Source organism: Castor canadensis, chromosome 5 (assembly GCF_047511655.1).
Source record: "Castor canadensis chromosome 5, mCasCan1.hap1v2, whole genome shotgun sequence".
Lineage (NCBI taxonomy): Eukaryota > Metazoa > Chordata > Mammalia > Rodentia > Castoridae > Castor > Castor canadensis.
In genome coordinates, this window is record NC_133390.1 from 12522550 (window position 1) to 12544040 (window position 21491).

Here is a 21491-nt window from a genome sequence, read left to right on the forward strand (position 1 = left end):
TGGGCCTTGCTCTGTCTTCTTTACTGGGAAACAATAAAGGCCAGAATTGATTAGTCTTTGTCTTACAATCCTTAGTAGAGTGTGAAATAAGTTGAATCAGTTTCAATATCAACTGGGATTTATAAAGTGAGTTGCTACTTATTCCTATTTGTGAAAGGTTTTTAAATTAAATCAGTGTCCATACTGTAGCACACAATTGTAATATATCCTAGGACATAGATTTGATGAAAAAAGTGGATGGAAAAGGCAAAATGATGACATTTGACAGGAAGCAAGGTGACACAAAATAATTTCCTTACATTTGCGTTAATAGGTAAGTTGTGTGAAGATTGATATACCTAGAGATATTTATTTTTACAAGTAGCAACTTCTTTTAGAGTGACCTAAAAATAACATTTTTCTGCTTTGTCAAACCGTAATGAAGGAGGAAAAAAATAATCACTCCAAAAAACCCAAAACATTAAACATACCTAGCTCACGGCAGGTACTTCCTGCTCTTTGCTGAACATTCAGAAAGTGTGAGCCCTGCCATTCTGTCTTTGTGTTTTGTAGGGTTTTCTCTTTCTTCTGTGGAAGAAGATGGTGTTCGAAGGCTCTATGTGAACAATGTGAAGGAAATTGGCTTAGCTTCCAAGACAGGTAAGTCTTTGGAGGTCTGTCTTATGGATCACTCTTAACTCCGCTTTTGGGTTTCTCCAGTTGATAAGAGAAGAAAGATAGGCCCAGAGGGTTCACCTGGAAAGAGTATTTGAACGTTGTTGCCTTAAACCGGCCAAAGGAATATGGATGTCACTCCATTAGCTCATATGGGCAAGCAATGTCATATTCTTGGAATTTCCATGGGGCTGCTGGGAAGTTCCATTCAAATCATTAGTGGTTGTTGTTCTCCACCTCTAGGAGGCTGTGGAAGTTTTGGAAGGACATATGAGAGGACCTTTCTGGGCTTTGGTTGTTACTTGCCAAATGCCATTGCCTGAGCGATGAAGCTCCTTGAAGCCCACATCCTGTTGCTTTCATTCCTGGGGAATCTTTGTGGAAGTTGAGAGCCTGGGAACTCAAGATCCAGTTTTCCTGCCGCCAAAAGGCTCACAAGGCATTTGGGCTACTCTTCACTTCAGTTCTCTATCCTTATTCTATTACTGTCACTTCTGTAGTTCAGCTAACTATAGATTGAAAATCTTTGGGGGAAAAAAAGATGAGTTTTAGCTATACTGAACATATCCAGGCCTTTTTTTCTTATCATTATTCCCTAAACAACACAACTTTTTGCGTAGTATTTACATTGCATCAACTGTTATAAGAATCCAGAGATGATTTAAAGCATACAGGAGGGTGTGTAGGCTGGCTGCAAATGCTATACCGTTTTCTAGCTGTGGATGTTAAACCCTGAGCGGGGAGTCCTAGACTGAACCTCCCAAGTGATGCCAAGGCAAGGCTGGATCTGCTCACTCTGTTAGGGCTACCATAAAACAGTGCTGTGAATTGAGTGGCTTAAAGGCATAGAAATTTCTCCTGTTACAGCACAGGAGGCTGCAAGAGAAACCTTAAGTCAAAATATGGGCAGGATCCATTCTTTAAAGGCCTCTCAGAGAAGAAGCTGTCCCATGACCCTTCCTAGTTCTGGTAGCTGCCGGCCATCAGTGGCCTTCTTTGGCTTATAGCTGTTACCAGTCTAGTCTTTGCCTCTGTTGTCACCTGCCCCCTGCCTGTGTGTCCTTCTGTGTCTTTGCATGGCCTTCTAAGAACCAGTCTTGGTTCAGCACTCACTCTAGATGAACATGAGTTCATTTTGACTTAACTATTCTTTCAATATTCTAATTGTAATTACTGTATTATTTTCATCATCTCTGCAGTATATGCCTGAGCTTATTGCTAAAGAATGTCACTTACATTCAGATTGGACATAATTTTACTCAACCCACTACGCTGACCAAAAATAAATGACGCAGTTGGTAGGGCTTGAAATATCTGTTCATTTCTTTCTTCTTGCTATAGAATTTTTAGTTTCATCCATGCAGTGACAAAATACCTCCCTCCACCCTCCTTTTTTGCAGTACTGGAGATTGAACTCAGGGCCTCATGCTTGCTAGGCAAATGCTCTACCAGTTAAGTCATGCGCCGATGCTTTAGTTTCTTTTTCAGATAGGATCTCGAGCTTTTATGCAGGCTGGCTTCAGACCACAGTTCTCCTACCTCCACCTCCTGAGTAGCTGGGATTACAGACATGTACTACCAGGCCTGGCTAAAATAACACATTTTGAATGTCACCTAACAATGTCAGTTGTGCTTAGACATAGTTACCTGTGTTTCTTCTGTTAAGAGCTGCTGAATGGAACAGCTCTGAGTGGAACAAAGGTAACTCCATCTTTTCCACCTCCTTCTCTACGCTATAGACATTGGAAAAGCACAACACAGATCATTTGTGCCCAGAAGTGGCAAAGGTGTGACAAGTGAAAAGTAAAGTCAGACTACTTCATCTGCTGACCTGCTCAGAAGAGGGCTTTCCTTCTTTGCCTTTAAGTACTGTCTAGGCCATGGGCAGTCTGGAAGCCAGAGACTGACACAGACACTGAGCTGTATCTTAGCTAAGAGCAGAGGTGACAGGCTTTATTCCTCTTCAGTCTCAGAATCTGATCTTTATCTTTCTGAGCATGATGAGCCTGCCATTGGCACGGGGGTGGGGGATCAGTCACATCCTGTTGTACTTCTTTGAATCTGAGAACCCCGGTGTTAGATGAAAACACGCAGTCATCTGCTCCAGCCTCCTTGTCCTGTATAGCAGTGTTCTCCGCAGGTGCAAGAGTGATCTGCATTTGGTCCTCTGGGTCACAAACACTGTCCCAACGCCCTGCATGTAGAAACCAGTGCCAAGAAAGACACTTGGGGTACTGTATGTTAAATGAGGATACAACCCCCAGTCCCCTCCCCCAGCACACTGTGGACCACACATCCTCTTTCTGTACCATATATGACTATAAAATATTCCCCCCTTCAAGTTCTAGTTTAGCTTGATTCTTCTGACCAGCTCTTGATAACGATCCTGTTACAACTGCTCAATCTTTTCCAGATTCAGCACTTCCAATTCCTTTAATCATTCATTAGAGAATGACCTTTGACCTTTCGAGAATACAGCCCTGGTCACTGTGCTTTGGACGTGTTTGGTGTTGGTGTCCCTGCTATACTGATCAGAATATGGGCGATCAGGAAGAGGCCAAGGGGAGTGTAACCTAACTGAACCTGGGTGTGCATTTGCATAAATTCAACCTCAACTTGGTTTTTTTCTTTACTTATATTTGGTAGCCACATTGGGCTTTTGGTTATTTCTTGCTGTGGTGTAGTTGCATATTTCTGTTTATGTCCCTTTTCCTTCACAGGTAGACCACTCTTAGTTGGATCTCAGGTATGGCTGTGCTGGTAGAATTGACAGCTGTCCTTGTAAGGACACACAGAAGAGAGACCCAGAGTGTGTTATTTTACACAACATAGGTATATTTGTTTGGACCCATCATTCTACTCTGAGAGCCATCTGAGCATCATTTGTTGTCATCTAATATCACACAGGACAGAGCCCAGTCAAAAAAGCATGTGTCATCTTAATCTAGACAGCATGCATACTTCACAGACTTTTCTATCATGAGGGTGGTTTCTGTCATGATTTTTTTTTTTTGTTAGAAAAAATTTTCATCTTTCCTTTACCAAATAGTAACAGTGAGAGCTCATATCTACTGGCTATCTTCAATGGAGTTTTAGATGGATTACATTTAATCTCATTTAACCCATTTTCCCCTTTTACATATGAGGTCACTGGGATGGGGAGAAGAGTCAAAGTCAATAATATACACAGTCACAGAGCTAGTTCATGCCAAAGCTGTGCCAGAAAGACCTGGTGAGGCACTCATTGCTCACAGCTGTTGCCTCTCATGCTTTTGCTCATCCATACTGAGGATAACTCAGTCAAGGAGCACCCTGTATTATTTTTCTTAAGGTTGCCATATCAAACTGCAACAGAAACCCATTTTTTATAACTCTGGAGAGGTCTTAACACAACAGAAACCCATTTTTTATAACTCTGGAGAGGTCAGAAATTTTAAGTCAAGGTGTCCACAGGCCATGATCTTTTCAAAGACTTAGGGAGAATCCTTGCTTGCCTCATCGGCTTCCGGCACTCCTTGGCTTGTGGTTGCATCCACTGTCAGCCTCCATCTTCCTATGGCCTCCTCCCCTTTCTGGGTCTCCCTTCTGTGTGTGCTGTCAGTGGGCATCAGGCCCATCCCGTAATCCAGCATGATCTTTTCTCAAGTTTCTTAGTTATAACTGCAAAGATCCTTTTTCCTCATAAGGTCACATTCATAGGTCCTGGGGTGTAGACATATATTTTATGGAATTGCCATTTTACTTCTGACACACTCCTACACTGCCAGTTACCTGAACCTGGGCTTCTTTTTTAAAACCTCATAGACGTTTTGATTTTTAAGTCTGTAGACTCTTCATAGAGTCTTGGGTTGTTTCAGGAAAAGACCAATCAGCCAACCAACCAACAAACAAAAAACCCCAACTCCCTACTTTTTTACATGCAGAAAGTTTATGTTTTCAATTCAAATGTTAAACCCCAATTTTTTGCCTAAAAATGGAATAGCTAACTTACATAGTTTTGCCCCCAACATGGAGAAAAATGTCACGTGCCGGTGTTGAGGGTCCTTGCCTTCACAGGCCAGGGAACTGGCTGGTGAGGCAGCTGAATGATAAGCCAAAGCCGGTAATAAAGTAGGATTTATTAGAGGGGAAGGAAAGACTACAGCGAGAGCAGTGCAGAGGAGCCCGGAAAACAGTAGCTGGCTGCTCACGTGAAGGCTGGGGTTTTTAATGGACATCCCAGCTGTGAGTTAGGTGGGTTTTTCTCATTGGCCGTGGATTCGTGGGCTCTCTCAGGTGAACTGATTTGGTTTTCACCTTTATTGGGAGAGGAGAAACAATTTTGAGAGCACTTTGCTCATCAGCCCTGTGGCAGATCTATTAGACCCTGTATCTTTCTTTAGGATGCAGAAATGTGGTTCACAACTCCCTCTCAGGGTGCAGGAATGCAGACGTCCATCTTCTCAGGATGCAGGAGTGATATGGTTCTCCAGGGGGTATGGAATGCCCATTCATCCGCCTTAGGGCTCCAGACCCAAGAAAAGCATTCGCATTTCCCATCTATTCTCTTCCCACTCATACTAGTTCTTGGAATATTTTATGCTAGGTAGTGGATTTCAAGTATTTTGGAGACCTGAGTAAGGACAGTGAGGAGGGTGTGACTCAGTGAAGTTGGGAAGTGAGAATTCTGTAGAGTCCTTTTTCTGCAGAATCATGGGTGGGATCCATGGATTCTGGAGGGTGGGGTGGCTTTCACTTCTGCAGTTCATTGTCTTTGTCTTTGACTCACTTCTTTTTTTTTGGGTGGGACTAGGGTTTGAACTGAGGTTTTCATACTTGTAAAGCAGGCACTCTACCTCTTGAGCCATACCTTCAGTCTGTTTTGCTCTGGTAGTTTTGGCAAAGGGGCTTGTGAACTATTTGCCAGGGCTGGCCTTGAACCTTGATCCTCCTGATCTCAGCCTCCCAAGTAGCTAGGATCACAGGCATGAGCCACCAGCACCCAATATTCACTTCCTTTTTTTAAGCTTGTTTTTCACCATTAGTGTATAAAATAAAACAATGGACTCCCTTCCCCTTCTTAGCCAAAAGGATTGTTTTCTTTCAGGTTCTTTCCTAACCTCTCCTTTCTCAAAGTGCTGGAATATTCTTTTAATACCAATTTGAACTGCCCCACAATTAGTCACAACTTCCTATTCTTTCAGGTTGGGCTTGGCTGTTCCTTGGGGTCCAAACTTTGGCCCCTCCCCCCAGAATGCTTTGCAAAGCCAGCAAACATTGTAAAGATCCTACAAAAGAGAAGGATATTCACCCTAAGGTTCTGATGTAATTAAAGAAGGGGGAGAGGCAGAACACTCTATTTGGTTCTGTAAATTATCTCTGAATGTGTTTAGAGAAGGACAACCTTACTTGTGTAGCTATAGCCAGAGGGAACTTGCTGCATTTTGATCTCATGGAAATGATCAGTAGATAAGAGTGTGTTCAAAGTATACAGTTTGTAGCAATCATAGCACAACATTATAGGAAGATAGCCACAATGAGCATTTGTGAAGACAAATCAGCAGATGCTTTGAGCTCATAGACTGAAGGAGTTGTTTTGGTGACATTTTGGGGTTGGGATAAGCCTGCTGTCACCTTTGAGTCTAGAACCTTCTGAGGCCTTGGCCGGTGTGAGCATCACCTTTAAACACTGAAGCCTGCTCACAGCAGCCCCTGAGGCTGTGAGGCCCTGGCAGGAAAGTTTGATATGCGCTTTCCTGAACCTCTGAGTTGTTGTATTCTGATTTGAGTGTGAAATGTTCCATTTTGCGTTGGCAGGCTTGAAGGCGGGTGCTGAAATTCTTGAGATCAATAATCGAGCTGCTGGCACCCTGAGCTCCTCTGTGCTCAAAGACTTCCTCTCACAGCCCTCCCTGGGCCTCCTGGTGAGGACCCACCCAGAGCCGGAGGGAGGAGTGGAGCTGCTGGAGAGCCCACCCCACCGAGTGGACGGCCCTGTGGACCTCGGCGAGAGCCCCCTTGTCTTTCTCACCAGCAACCCAGGTATGGCACGAGGACCTCTGTCTGGCAGGAATTGTAAAATGTGTGAGTGAGTGAGATAGGCTGATGACTGACTGCTTCCTGCTGAAATTTCAAAGGGCAGGGAACAAGTTTTGTTGCAGAATAACTGCTTTGCTATCTGGCACTCGTACAAAGCTTTATGATACTTCTGTGATTTGTCATTTTGGAGAAAGGCAAATGGTTAGAGGCCACCCTCTTGGCTCTGGATACGGTGTGGGAATCACAGATGCCGAGATTCTGAGTCCTCCCGGGCCTTCTCTGTCACCATGCCTTTTCCTCCTGTGTGAATCGGGATGCCCAGAATGGAAACACGGGCAGACCATGTTGGGTCTACATGGTTCTTGAGCATCTTTTATCTGAAGTCTGAGCATGTGCCCATCAGCAGATTTCCCTGCCCTGCTGCAGCAGCTCTTCTTGCCTTCTTTCCACTCCCTCTAGCAACCTCCTTCTCATTCCAGTAGAACCAGCTTGGATACTTCTGCCCTTGGAAGCTTTCCTGTGAGATCTCCCTCCCCTGAGTTCCCCTGACCCCTACAAATGTATCTTTCCTATAGGCTCTGACCATATAACTATTCTTTTCTCTCTGTCTCTGTTTCTCTCTCTCGCTCACTCTCTCTCCCCCTGTACTGGGTATTGAACCCACCAAGGCTTTGTGCTTGCTAGAAAGCACTCTACCACTGGAACCACATGCTCCCAGCCCTTTTGTTGTATTTCTGTAACTTTGTCTGGCTGGCCTTGAACTTGAGATCCTGCTGCCTCTGCTTCCCAGGTAGCTGAGATTACAGATCTGTACACCCTCGCCCCACCCCTAGATTGGGTTTATGTTCTTTCTTTAGCTTTGCCATTTGTTGCTACATAGGTGACCCATTCCTTTTCAATGAGAGTTAATGAACACAGGACAGTATACATTGTTGTCACTTCTTTCTTTCTGACCTGGTTCTGGGGTTTGCACTGATTTAGTAAATTGGATCTCAAAGCTTTTCTCAGTTTCAACAACTGAGTTGTAGGTACTCGGCCATTCTTCTTGCCTTTTTGTTCTTCAAATTACCTTGTGATGCTGAGTTGGCTTCACAACCCAGTAAGAAGTTCTGTGATCATTGTTTTATTCAGTGGCTTCTGGAAGAATTTGACAAGTTGAAGCTTCAGAAAATTGATTGTATTTAGTTCTGTTGATATCTTTGGCTTATTATGTCATTGTGGTGCTCACTCCCCTATCTTTATTTTAAAAAGTGGCTCAGGTGAGTGAGTTGTGTACCCCCAATGAAAGGGAATCAAGACTGTGAGGCTGTTCTCTCATGTCACCACAAGATGGCAGTCTTGATTCCATAAAACTCAGTTCACTACTTGTCTCTGAATTTGAGACATTTTGTGTTAGATTGGATTGCATAAATGATTTTATAAGCACGAGCCTACATATTACAATCAACCACGGGTACTTAACAGTGTTTGAATTTTTTCTTTTCTTTTCTTTTCGGAGGTACTAGGGGTTGAATTTAGAGTCTGCTGCGTGCCAGACAGGCACTCTCATTTGATCCTTTTTGCTTTTGGTTATTTTTTGAGATAGGGTCTGCCATTTATGTCCAGGCTGGCCTGGACTGTGATCTGCCTATTTATGTTCTCTGCATAACTGGGATGACAGGTGTGCCACCACACCCAGATGTTTTGGTTGAGATGGGATCTTTTGTGAACTTTTTGCCAAGGCTAGCCTTGAACTCCCCACCTCTGCCTCCTGAGTACCTGGGATCACAGGTGTGAGCCACTATCTGGTTGGATTTTTTTTTTTTATCTGATTCTGTCCTGTGGATTACTGATACAAAGTAAGGATTAGCAAACTACACTCCACAGACCAAAATCAGCCCACCATCTGTTTTTTTTTAAATAAAGTTTTATGGTAACACCACCGTACCCACTCTGTTACATCTTGCTTCAGGCCCTATCCCATTGCAGTGACAGAGTTGAATAGTTGTGACAGGGACTTTTGGTCTGCAAAGCCAAAAGTATTATCTAGCACTTCACCCAGAGTAAAGTGGGCTGAATAAGCTTGCAAATTGTTTCCTTAAAGATGGTCATTGCTAATGTATTGGTCTGGTTATTTCTCCTCTTTAGAAAGTCTGTATTACGTGCACGTATGTCCACATGTATATTTCAGTTTTTAAATTGAAAATGCATTTGCATCTAGGTGTCTGTCTCAGAAACTTCCGAGTTTATTCTGTGTACATAGTGGCTGTCCTGTCTGTTGTCTGATGAAGTTGTAAACATCTGGCCTTTATTCTACTTGATGTTATTTCCTCTAGATGAGTCCTACCTTTGGAAGATGTATGTTAAACTGACTGGACTTACCCTTGTTCAAAACACAGTAAGACTGCAATTTTGGAGTCATCTTTAGGGGATTTAGTCATTCCTCTGGTTTTTTTTTTTTTTTTTCCAGTTAAATGGTCATTATTTGGAACCTGCCTGTCCAGGTCTCTGCCTGTTTGCCTTCTTGTTTCTTCCCCTTCCTAGTCTCTACTTAACAGTGAAAGATAAAAGGGGAAGCAAGTGAACAGGAGAAAAAAAACTGGCAAGATTGTTCCATAATGAAGCAGAGATAAAGCAGTATGCAGAGACAGCTGCAGTTAACAGAAAACAACTGAGAAAATGTGTACGCTGGTCAGGCTGGACTGCAGCCTTGATTTAAATTTAGAAGTCACTAAAAAGAAGAGCCATCCTGAGTGGCAGGTTTGAGGCTTGATGCATGGACCCTGTTAAGGTGGTCGTAATGAACATTTGGTGACCTCAACAGAGAGCTGGGCGCAATGTCTAAGGGTCCCTGAGGTCCGCGTGAGCACTGGTTGGTGCCATCCAATGTCTCACAAGCCCAAGTGTGCAGACTTGGCCATGTCCTCCCAAGACCCCGGATTGACATTTATGATTCACTCTGCAGCGTGGATTATTTCTGGACTGCTTTCTTATACACAGGTTTGCTTCTAAGTCGACGTGTCACAGGCTGGTGGCCAAAGATAGGCTGTGGAACCAAGTTGCTTGGGACCAAGTTCATTTCCGTGTTGACTTCATGGCTTTGAATAGGTTGTGCTTAATCTCTGTGCCCCAGTGTCCTTGTTTGTAAAGTGGACATAACTGCACACTACAGTCTCACTAGGCTGTTGGAGGAATAAAAGAGTCAATAAATGCTTTGTAGCCAAAGCCTCTCTGATGGAGACCCAGAATTGTCTGGCCTGTGGCCAACAGTTGCTCTTTATCAATCTTCTCACTGCCTTCTCCTCACTTCCGTCTGTGACAGGCAAATTGTGTGATAATTCAGTGTATCAATTCTCTCTTGCTATTATTTTCTTTTGCCCAGCCTCGAATACTGGGATCCCTGGACCCGTTTTCAGAGCTCACCAGTCACTGGGGTGGCGTTTGTTATTGGTGGTTGTTTCTGACTCTTTGGGTCATTCAAAGATGCAGCTGGAGTTGGGAGCCACTGCTTCATTTTACCAACTCTTTTTGACTATAGGAACCCCGCCTTGGGTGGTCTTGATAGAGTGACATAACTGGAACATTAAGGTGACAATTTAAAGCTCCTCTAGTTTGTTGATTAAATTTCAGGATCTGCTTCGTGGAGAGTCATAATGAGAATCTGTTAGGTGGCCACAGAGTAAATTCTCCTCCTATTCCTCCACATATGAAGGAAGTGTGGTGCTTGGGTTGCCATGCTGCCTTACAAAGCCAGAGTCTGGACAAGGACTGTCTGGCCTTCCTGTTCTAAGACCCAGTTTCCTGTCCTTGGTCATCTGGATGAAGTCTTACTGGACCCACTTTCATCTTTTTTTTTTAAAGCACTTGTTTGCCTCCATACCAGGAGGATATCCAGGATTAAAAGGCAGTTCCTTTCGTAGCTGTTACTCTAGAAAGACTCTTGTGGTGAAGGGGAAACTGGGGTAGGAAGTTGCAAACCCATGTTTGTGTGAGGTTTCCAGAAAGCCCCCATCGTGTTCTTGTGTGATTTATTTTGAAAAGTGGTCTCCTCTAGCACTGTTAATGTGTGTAGTCAGATAATTCTTTGCTGCATGGGGGAAGGGATGTCCTGTGCATTAATGACTGATATTCAGCAGCACATCTATAGGTCACTCCGAGGCACTAGTACCAACCCCCCACACACAAGTTGTGCCAAATTAAAAATACCCTCAGACATTACCATCTGTCCTCTGGGCGGCAAATCTCCCCTATCTGAGAACCACTGCTGGGTTTGTTAGAGGGTACACCTATATCGCCCAGTTAGGGCAACATTCAGTGACCATCAGAACAGGAAAACAAATGTAAATCTAAAATGATCTTTTCTTAAGTTTTATAGGGCATTTATTGAAAGAATTCCAACACAAATACCCTTTTCTGGCATCACCCTCCCCCCTCCACTTTGTAACAAAGGAAGAGAGAGGAAAAGTAAATGTTTTTTCTGAGTGTTGCACACCCACCCTCCAAATGAGTAAACTTGTGGCCTAAGTTGTAGTTTATAAAATTCACCACTGAGACGAAGACATTTCCATCAGTAACTGCAAAAATCCTACCCTTTGGCAGGGTGGGGTGGAGATCGAACTCAGAGCCTTGAAGATGCTAAGCACACACTCAACCACTGAGCTACACCCCATCCCTGTGACATCATTTATTTTTTGTAGTGCTCGGGATCAAACCCAGGGCCTTGGACATGCTAGGAAGGGACTCTACCACTAAGTTACATTCCCAGTACAAAAACAAAATTAAACACCCACAATTGTTGTATAAATGAGAAGAATCACAATTCAGGTGAAAACTAAAGTGTCTTCCAAGGTTTCAAATGCCTAGTTTTCTCTTTCTTTTCAAGTTTTTTTTGGGGGAAGTATGGGGGCAGTACTGGGGTTTGAACTCAGGGCCTCGCCCTTGCTAGGCAGGGGCTCTTCCACTTGAGTCATGCCCCAGCCCGTCTTGCTTTAGCTGTTTTTTAGATTAGGTCTTGTGCTTTTTTGCCCCAGCCCAGCCTGACTGCAATCCTTGTACCACTGCTTTCTGAGTAGCTAGGATTACAGGTGGGAGCCACCTTGCTCACTTTTTTGCTTGGCCTGGCCTTGAACCATGATCTGCCCTATCTCTATCCCCCAAGTAGCAGGGATTGCAGGCATGTACCACCATGTCTGGCCCTTCTTTTTAAGTTTCTACTATTAGTGCTGATATTTATTTCATCTGTGTGGTGAATACCACTCTGATGTGCCTTCCTTGGAATCACACTTGGCCTATTGGAACAAAGTCCTGGTTTATCTCAGTGCGTAGCTCACAGTATTACAATAAAAGCACCAAGACTCTGGGGACTGAAGTTGAGTCTTACTTGAAAAATGGCGATTTCTGCATTTGAGCTGCAGAAAGCTGAGCTTTGATGGCCAACAGCAGGCCTGAGATAATTAGAGTCAGCCTTGAACTTGGAGAATCAGACCCTTTGATGCGCCTCCCACATATCTGTATGAGACCGAGGGAAGTGTGTGCTCTGTGGTGAGCGCAGCTGTCTCTCCTACAGGAAGGAGATTGAGCTACACTTGTTTCACAGGAGAGGTCCCTGTGGCTACAGCCCAAGGTACCCGGACTCAGAGCCAGGAGTTGTCAGCACCAGGAGTGGACAGCACTAGATTTGCCTGGGCAGTGTGTGCTTCTGTGCAGGACCAGGAAATGGCAGGCTCTGTTTTGCCCTGATGTTCCATGAAGATTGTCTGAGACTCGATTGTGAAAACTTAAGACAATCAGGCAGCCGGGAGGGGCAGCAAGAACTTCACAGCTTTATCTTCGTGCAAACAAATCTGGTCCAGTGTTTCTAGTCTCCATGTTTCACAGAGACCAGGCAGCACATGGTCCCCTGTTTGTTTGTCGATAAAACTGGCAGCCATGTGTGCCTTGTAAACTGTTGGTATTCTGTGCTTTCTGTCACCAAGCTCATGGCCCTGCTGGAGCGACAGGGATCTGAATTCCTGGTTTTAACTTCCAGGGAAATTCGCTTCATGACACCCATCAAATCCAGTGTGCAGAGGGGAAAAATGTTCAGAAACTCAGAGCTTCCATTTTTATTTCAGACCTTTTTTTGGCGGTAGTGACATTTGAACTTAGGACTTTATGCTTGCAAAGCAGGCACTCTACTGCTTGAGCCACATCTCCAGCCCCCATTTTTATATTTTTAAAGATCAGGTACTTTGCATTTGACTTTCACAACAAGCTGACAGAATCTATAAGCCTTAAATCTACAGTTTTTAAGAATTTAAAAATTTGTCTCTATGGGAAACAGGCACTGAAATGTTGTATAATTTAATTGGGAAGAAGTTATTTGTCTACCAAGTTTACATTGTAATGTTTTTACCCCTATTTTCAAAGTGTTTATGTGTTTGTTTATTCTTGAGACAAGGTCTTATTATTAGCTGAGGCTGACTTCAACTTCATGATTCTCCTGCCTCTGTCTCCTAAGTGCTGAGATTATAGGCGTTTGCTGCCCATATTAGACTGAGTGTCTTTATTGGAGGCATTTAACCTTTTCTTGCCCTCCCCACTAATCACCTCCCATGTTTAAACTTGGGTGTTAGTAATAAGGATCTCAAAAAATCACTTCCTCTTTGGAAATGTTTGGAAATGAGAGAATTTGCTTAACACTCTTTGTTTATATACCTCATCAGGAAAGGATTTTCTTTTTTTCTTTAAATTTAAGTCCCACATGGTCTTGAGTGAAGCCAAAGCGAACACGTCTAATCCAAGTCATGAGGAGCAAGTTCCTGCGTAAACTTAACACTGATGTGTTCGTGCTGCCCAAATCTCATTGTTGGCTATCTTGTTAATGGTGTGTGGGGTTGACTTGTTATAAAGGTTTTCTTACCCACAAAAGCATTATTGTGATGTAGAAGTCATTTGAAAGGCAAAGAAATGATCTCACCTCTCTACAACAGCCAGGGTTATGCAAGAAGCTTTTGAGATGGACAGCAGATTCTATTCTGAGGGACTTCTGCCCTGCTCTGGGCAGCCTGCTTCCTGTTCATCCTTTATCTCTGTGTATCTGGCTCTGCTTCCTTTTTCATGGTTGCCTCCTCTGTGCCAGGCCATGTGCTAAGTGCTGGGATAGGATGGGCAGGTCCACTGCTCTGACTTCTTCATTCCTGCCCCCACCCTAGCCCTGCCTTCAGCTCTGTCTCTGATTCTAAGCAGAGTGGTCTGTCATTGTGCTATTTCCTGATAAGGTAAGTGGGGTAAGAATGTCCTGGACAAAGAAGATAATTCCTTCAGTCTCTGTTGTTAGAGGGAAGTCTCTGATAGTAAGGGAAGCCAGAGTAAAAACTTGCAAAACTGTGTGCATGTGGACTTTCCACAAACACTCAACAATGCTTTTGAAGAAGCCTCTTAAGCAGGGGGTATCCAGATGTGGGAGAGAGCATGGTCTCTCACTTGAATGCCATGCCCCTGGCATCCCAGTGTCTCTCCTCAGCTTTCTTGGAGAGAAACTACTGTCAATTCCTGCCTTTCCAGCTTTCTTTGATTACTAAATCCCCATATCATTTAATGGTTTTCTACTGCTATGAACAAACCACTCCAAAACTACCATGTGTGCTGTTTCTCTGTGGCCCAGCAGTGTGAGCCGGGCTCAGCAGGTTGCTTGTTCTGCTGTCCTCACCTGGAGTCATTCCAATGCTTTTGTTGCCTGGTGGCTTGAAAGGAGCTGGATGGGGTAAGCTGTCCTCATTTACTTGCTGGGCGATTGGTCAGCTGGGCCTCCTCTCCCTGAGGGCCTCTCATCCTTGAGTCTATAGCTTGGGTTTGATTGTGTGGTGGGCAAAACCAGGAGGTGCAAAGCCACCCGAGGCCCTGGTTAGAAATTCACATATTACTTATATCCCATTCTGTTGGTTGAAGCAAGTCAAATTCCAAGCCCAAATTCATGGGGTAGGGAGTAGACACAGAGTTTGTGCTTAAAGGAATGGGACAGACCACCCCTGTCACCTTTCTGATGACACCTTTGTGATGTTTGCCACAAGCTACACTGCCCTTTCTTTCTCTCTCCCATTTTATTCCTCTTTTATCTTCAGTCAAGAGCAGATAGTATGATATAATAAAGAACATATACTTTGAAAAAAATATACCTAGAGCTATTGATTATTGGGTTATTGGTTTGTATTTCAGATTTTACTGCTTTGTTAGTTATGCATATTAAAAGTAACTCTTGTCAGTCTGTAACTTATCTTTCTGCATTCATGGTACCTTTCATGAGCAAAAGTTTAATTGTAGTAAAACATGATTTTAATTCTTGCATGGTTGTACTTTTTATACCTTGTTTAAGAAATCCTTTCCTCTGAAGTAACACATCATCATCAATATTTCCCTTTTTTCCTTCAGTTTTATTTTACTGTTACTTGACACATAGCAGTTGTACATATAAGGGGTAGAATATGATGTTTTAGTAATGAAATCAGGGTAATTACAAATCCATTACCTCAGACTTATTTTTTCTGTTTTGAAATAGACGTTATTGTTAACTATAATTGCCCAATGTATTTTCTGCTAAAAGATTTACAGCTTGGGCTGTTTGCATTCTGTTACTGATTTTGGTGAGCAGTCAGAGTTAGAATTACATTTTTTCCCATGTAGTCAATCCACTGTGCTGGTCACATTTATCAATGTGTCCTTCCTTTCTCACTGATCTGCAGGTTATGTCTGCTGTATGTCACACTTTTGTGTATGCTGGGGCTATTTCTGGCTGGCTATTCTGTTAGCCTGTTCTGCACTGCATTAGATTACCATAACTTTATCAATGTTTTGCTATCTGGTAGAGAAAGTACCCCTCTAAAATGTCTTTGGTGTTATTAGCCTTTTACTCTTTGGTTAAAAAAAAAATTAGTTCCAAGAAAAATGCTGCTGGTGTGTTATCTGCATGAATATAGATTCTCTCTATTGAGAGAATATTGCAGGGGCTGGCAGAGTGGCTCAAGTGGTGGGGCATCTGCCTAGCAACTGAGAGGCCCTGAGTTCAAACCCCAGTATCATCAAAAAAAAAAAAAGAGAAACTTAATATTGCACCTGAATAAATAACTTATTTATGTAAGTTGCTAATCCTTGGGAAAATGTGTGTGCATAATCCTTGTAATAGGATTTGAAATACATTTCTGCACACTTAATAATTATAGATATTTACCCCATGTCTATCCTAATGTATTTTTCCATTCATTTTAATCTTCTGTGTCTTTTTTTTCAGGTCTATTTCTTGCAGACAGCATTCAGCTGGGGTGTTGTTTTGCGTTTAAAAAAATCTCAATATGAAGTTTGAGTATTAAGTTTAATCTATTTTACATTTAGTTAAATCCATTAATTTGGCTTGTTTCTATGATCTTACTTTCCTCTGTCTCCTTCATTTTTCCTTCCTTTTCCTGCCCTTTTCTGGGTTGCATTTTAAACTTACATATTCTATTCCTCTTCTTTTAGTGGTTGTTCTTAAAACAAGATTCTTACCCTAACAGAAACCAAATTTAGTCTTCTACTTCCCTGTTGAAGCATAAAATTACCATGAATTACTTTAAACATAATTGCCCTCATTTTTGTTTTAGTTGTATTTTATATTTTTTACCCCTATCCCCCCCATGCCTTTTGGGGAGGGAGGTGGGTGTTGTTTGGTTTTGTAATCTCATTCATGTGTATAGCAACTCTTTATCATTTCAGGTTGTATACCAGGTTTGTAGGATTGTAATACCTAAAACCTTTTTCCCTGAAATACATACTTTAGAGAATTTTTTTTTTTTTAGTGAGTTTCTATTTTTGGTAAATGTTCTCACCCTTTGTTTTTCAAAAGTCCTTACTATAACCTCTTTCTCGAACTGCATTTTATTTCTCACTTGGGGATCAAACCCAGGACCTCACACATACTAAGCAAGCACTGTACCACTGAACCCCACACCCCAGCCCCTTGAATGGCTTTTCAGCTGGAAATGCAATTTCACATGTGTAGTTTCAGCTTTGTAAGGTCAGTTTGTCTCCAGTCAGAATGGCCTGCCTTCTCTTTTTTCTTCCATTTGTATTCTTATCCATAGCTTATTTAATTTCAGCTGCTATAGCTCTTATTTTTACAAATTCTATTAATGTATCTGGAATTTTCTGAAAGTACCTAGATATTAGGCATTCCACTTCTGGCACTTGTGGTGTGGATCCCTGATCCTCGGGGGTCTGTTGCTCATGCTTGTGTCTCCTGCCTGTCTGGTGCTTACAGGGACTTGTCCTCCTGTCCTTTAATGCTTGCGTTGTGTGTTCCTGCATGGCCATGCTTTTTTCTGGGCTTTTGTGAAGTCATCATTATAAATGAATCCACCCTTCAGGTGGGGTGATTTAGCTTCTGCCGTGAGCCTTTGGAATACAAATCCAGAAGGTCCTTAAGGCAGTTTCCATCTTGGGATTTCCTGGTGCAACACATAGCTGGTGTGTGAAACATGTGGGTGCATTTATGATTGTCACCATCACTGCAAAGTTCAAACATAATTCAGTGCCCAGGAGCTGGGGGCCTAGTTTCCAACGTACAAGTCTGTCCTGCAAGAAGTCTTGGAACACCACCAGTAGGTTCTCATGCCCCCGGGACGTGTCGTGCTGGGACTCGGGCATTGATGGCTGTGTTGGGGCTACACTGCCTTCAGTTTCTTTTGCCTTCTTCATTTGGGGCTCTGGTGATTTGTTCACCAGCACTGCAGAAATAAGGATACTATCTTTTATTTTGAATTTCTAAATTCTGTGTAGAAGTAGGGTTTCTTTATTTTTCTGGGTGCTTAGCCTACAGCACTGTTAGAAGTGAGAGTCCTTTCATTTGTTTTTGTACTATTTCTGAGTGTCCCCTACACTCCAGGCATTGTATGAAGCTACAGGGATACACAGTGTCACAACCTTGGCTCATACAGTCTGAACTGAACAGCTCTGGGAGGGGGACATTCTGCAGACCACAATGTGAGCACCCCTTTTCCCCCCACTCTTCAGCCCCCAGTACCTATATAGGTAATGGCCTTCATATGATGTATTCAGTCTTGTTTCTGATGGAGGCGGCCATGTGACATGGAGAATTCCTGCTAAGTTAACTGAGCCTTTTTTTTTTTTTTACCATTACCATTTTATTATAGATTAAGTAATGAAAAGAAATGCCAGAAAAATGCAAGAGCCAGAGCAAGGGGGTGGGGGAGACATAAGGGTCAGAAACTTCAAAATCAGAGAAGGTCACTTGCTCAGCTGGTGCTTCATTCCAGAGAAGGGGAAACACCACAGGAGGCAGCCTTAAGGGTTGCTACCTCCCTCAGTTCTGCCTGGAGTTTGAATAGGGAGTGATGTATTAGGGCAATTGATGGTTCTATTGGTGTCATGAAGGTAAGGCGCTAATGTGCAGTTTGTATTAGTCTGTTTTCTATTGCTGCAACAAAATATCTAAGGCTGTGTGCTTTATGAAGTAAAGAGGTTTACTTAGCTCTCAGTTTTAGAGTCTGACAGTCCCATCTCTTCAGCCTCTGACTGAGTGGCCCATGGCAGATAGCATCACAATGGCAAGAGCCTGTGTGGAGGAGATCACACAGAGAGACAGGAAGCCAGAGTCAGGGGCCAGGCTTGCTCCTTTTATATGAATTGCTCTTTCAAGAAGGAACTCAGTCCTCAGACCAACATTAATGCCTCCCAAGGATGACACTCCCAGTGACCTAGTTACCTTGCACTGGGCCTCAACTCTTACAGGCTCCATCACATCAGCGCTGCCACACTGAGGGCCAAGGCTCCCACCCATGAACCCAGGGGGACACATTCACACCCATCCAAGCCTTCGCACAGCCAGAAATGTTCCTGCAGAGTGTCAGAGGAGGCATCCTTGCACTCTTCCTTCCTCTTTCCCTCGCTTGCCTGCCTGTAATGACAGTGGGTCGCAAATCCAGTGTCTAGCACCTGTGACAATGGTCCTCAAAACCCTGTAATTGCAGATTCAGCTAGGGAAGGTCCTCAGAGGTTCAAGAGTCTACTCCCAGTGTAGACCGTGAGTATTGAGTAACATTCAGAGCTTGTAAGAAACACAGAATCTTGGGCCTGGCTCCTTGTCTGTTGAATAAAGGTCTGGATTTGACATGATCTAGAAGCTCTGTAAATTTGAGAAGTCCTCCACTCTAGGGAGAAGTGATTCTGATGTTGCCTTCCCAGTACAGGGAACAATGGAAACCACTGTAACAAGCCACTGTAGGTGAAAATAAATAGGCAAGGAAGAAAGTCACCATCACTGTACCCACCACTGTCTGAGTGGTGGAAAGAGTGGGCATGCTAAGATCTTCATAATTTACCACACTTGGCAAATGCACATGTTGTGGGGTTTTTCAGGCAATGAATGAGGGACAGTCATTTTTGGTTGTGCTGCCTCTTGGTGTGGTTTATTCAATTATTTTAGCAAGTAATGAACTAATTTATCAACTAATTTACTAACTATAGATCAATTAAGTTAATTTATAACATACATACAAAATGTATATTGTTATATTATGAATTTATTATACATTATAAACTGTTATCTTAGCTTGGGCTGCTATAACAAAGTACCAGAGTCTGGGTGTCTTGAAGCAGCCATCATTTATTTTACTTATTTGTTTATTGTGTGTGTTTGTGTTACTGGGGATTGAACTCCAGGCTTGTATTTGTTAGGCAAGTATTCTGCCACTTGAGCAGGCTCTAGTCTTTTCCTTTTAGTTTGTTTTTCAGATAGGGTCCTTTTTTTTTTTTTGGTGGGACTGAGGTTTGAACTCAGGGCTTCATGCTTACATGAAGTGACTCTACTACTTGAACACACCTGTAGTCCGTTTTTGCTCTAGTTATTTTAGAGATAGGGTCTCTCAAACTATTTGCCCAGGCTGGCCTTGAACCTTCAACCCTCCCGATTTCAACCTCCCAAGTAGCTAGGATTACAGGCGTGAGCCACCAACACCTGGCTTCTGGCAGGGTCTTGTACTAACTTTGCCCAGGCTGGCCTCAGACTGTGATCCTCCTCCCTTCCTCTGCCTCCCAAGTAGCTGAAATTTCAGGCATACCCCACTGTACCCAGCTGTTCCTTACAGGTTTGGGGGTGGGGATATCACAGTGTCTGAGTGCTGGCCCATTCAGTTCCCTGGTGAGGGCTCTTTTCCTGACATAGATGTCTGCCTTCTCACTGTGTCCTCACATGGTAGGGAGAGAGAGAGCTTCAGTCTCTTCTTCTTTTTAAAAGGACACTGACCCCATCAGGGGGACACCATCCCTCATGACTTAATTTGAACTTTGTCACCTTCCCAAACTCCACCTCCAAATACTATCACATTGGCTTTAGTGGTTCAGCATAAGAATTAGTGGTAAGCATCAAATCTCAGTCTATAACATGGTTGTAGATTAGCAGATATGTAGTACAAGTAATAAAAATAGTGTGGAATAACAGTAGTAGTGTCAGTAAAAACTGCCATTCTTGAGTCAGCCTCATGGCTTGTCTGCGGAGGTCTAACCGCATGCATCCCATCCTGAGCTGGATTCTGTGTCCCCATCACGAGGGACGGCTTTCAGCAATCTCTGTCCAGCCTGACCACATTGCCTTGTGATTCCATCCGACAGGGCACAGTCTCTGCAGCGACCAGGGCAGTAGTGCTGAGACCGCTCCAGAAGAGACTGAGGGGCCAGACTTGGAGTCCTCCGATGAGACAGATCACAGCAGCAAGGTGAGGGATTTTCATTTGCACATCCCGGGTCTGAGCCACAGGACAGTCCCGCCTGACACCCCCCCCCCCCCCCCCCCCCGCCTCTGAATGTGGTTGCAAGGCCTCTACGGGATGAAGTGTTTCTGCTTCTGAGATGTTGCTAGCTAGCTGGACATGAAGCACCCATGTGGGTGAACGTGGGCCAGAAATCACTCGTGATGGATTGAAGGCCTTTTTCTTTAATTTCAGCCACTGCTGGAGCTCCCAGTTAATGTCGTAATTTCATATCATTTTCTTCTCGCATCTTCATTTGTGTGGGATGAAATGCATCCAAAATGTGTGTGATTGAGGCACTGTCTGACTTTTCTTGCTACTTAGGGTTTCTGTAATAGCTGCTTTTGAATGATCTGTGTTCAGTTTTTATTAAAGGCATGCATCTTTTTGAAATTATTAATCCACATAGACTGGTTGTCAGTTGAGTACTATGAGAAAAAGGTTTTCTTGTGGCTCTTAGGTGCAAGACACTAAAATCATTGTAATTCTGTGTGCTTCTGTTCTGCTTTGTGAAGAACTCTGTGTGTCAGTAGCCTTTTTGCACTTGAGTCTCCAAAACACAGTGCAGTTTAAAAAACTGTGTAGCCATGTCCCCAAAGCAATTGTGTATGATTGTTTCTGTATTTACTCATCTTTTCACGTAATGTTGTTGGATTCATGTCATACCTGCATTCATCTCTCCTTTACCTGGCACTGACCCGAACAAATGACGTAAGCTTAAATTGCCCCTGTGTTTCCTCATCTGAAGAATAAGGGTGGGTCTTGTTTTTGCCCAGTGATTGGATCATTGGCCGTGTCAAATGATAGAACTATGTGAAAACACAATGATGACAGAGACATTCTGTTCAAATAGGAACTATTCCAGGCCAGGCTCAGTGGCTTACCTGTTATCCCAGCCACTGGGGAAGTGGAGATAGGTGGATCAAGGTTTGAGGACAGCCTGAACAAATAGTAAGACTGTCTCAAAAGCTAGTCAAGTGTGATGGTGCATACTTGTAATCCCAGCTACTGGGGAAATAGATGTGGAAAACTGTGGGCCCAGGCAAAAGTACAAGATCTTATCTG

The 21491-nt window shown here is 43.3% G+C and overlaps 1 protein-coding gene across 14 annotated transcripts in view; it reads left to right on the forward strand.

The window, feature by feature from the left end:
- The window catches only part of Tiam1 (TIAM Rac1 associated GEF 1), a 357705-nt gene that overhangs the window by 297266 nt on the left and 38948 nt on the right, over window positions 1-21491 (forward strand). For all 14 annotated transcript variants that reach the window (XM_074072823.1, XM_074072826.1, XM_074072830.1 and 11 more), the window contains 3 exons: window positions 553-639; window positions 6451-6675; window positions 20290-20393. In XM_074072823.1, the coding sequence (XP_073928924.1) occupies window positions 553-639; window positions 6451-6675; window positions 20290-20393 (416 nt within the window). The remainder of the gene's footprint in view (window positions 1-552; window positions 640-6450; window positions 6676-20289; window positions 20394-21491) is intronic.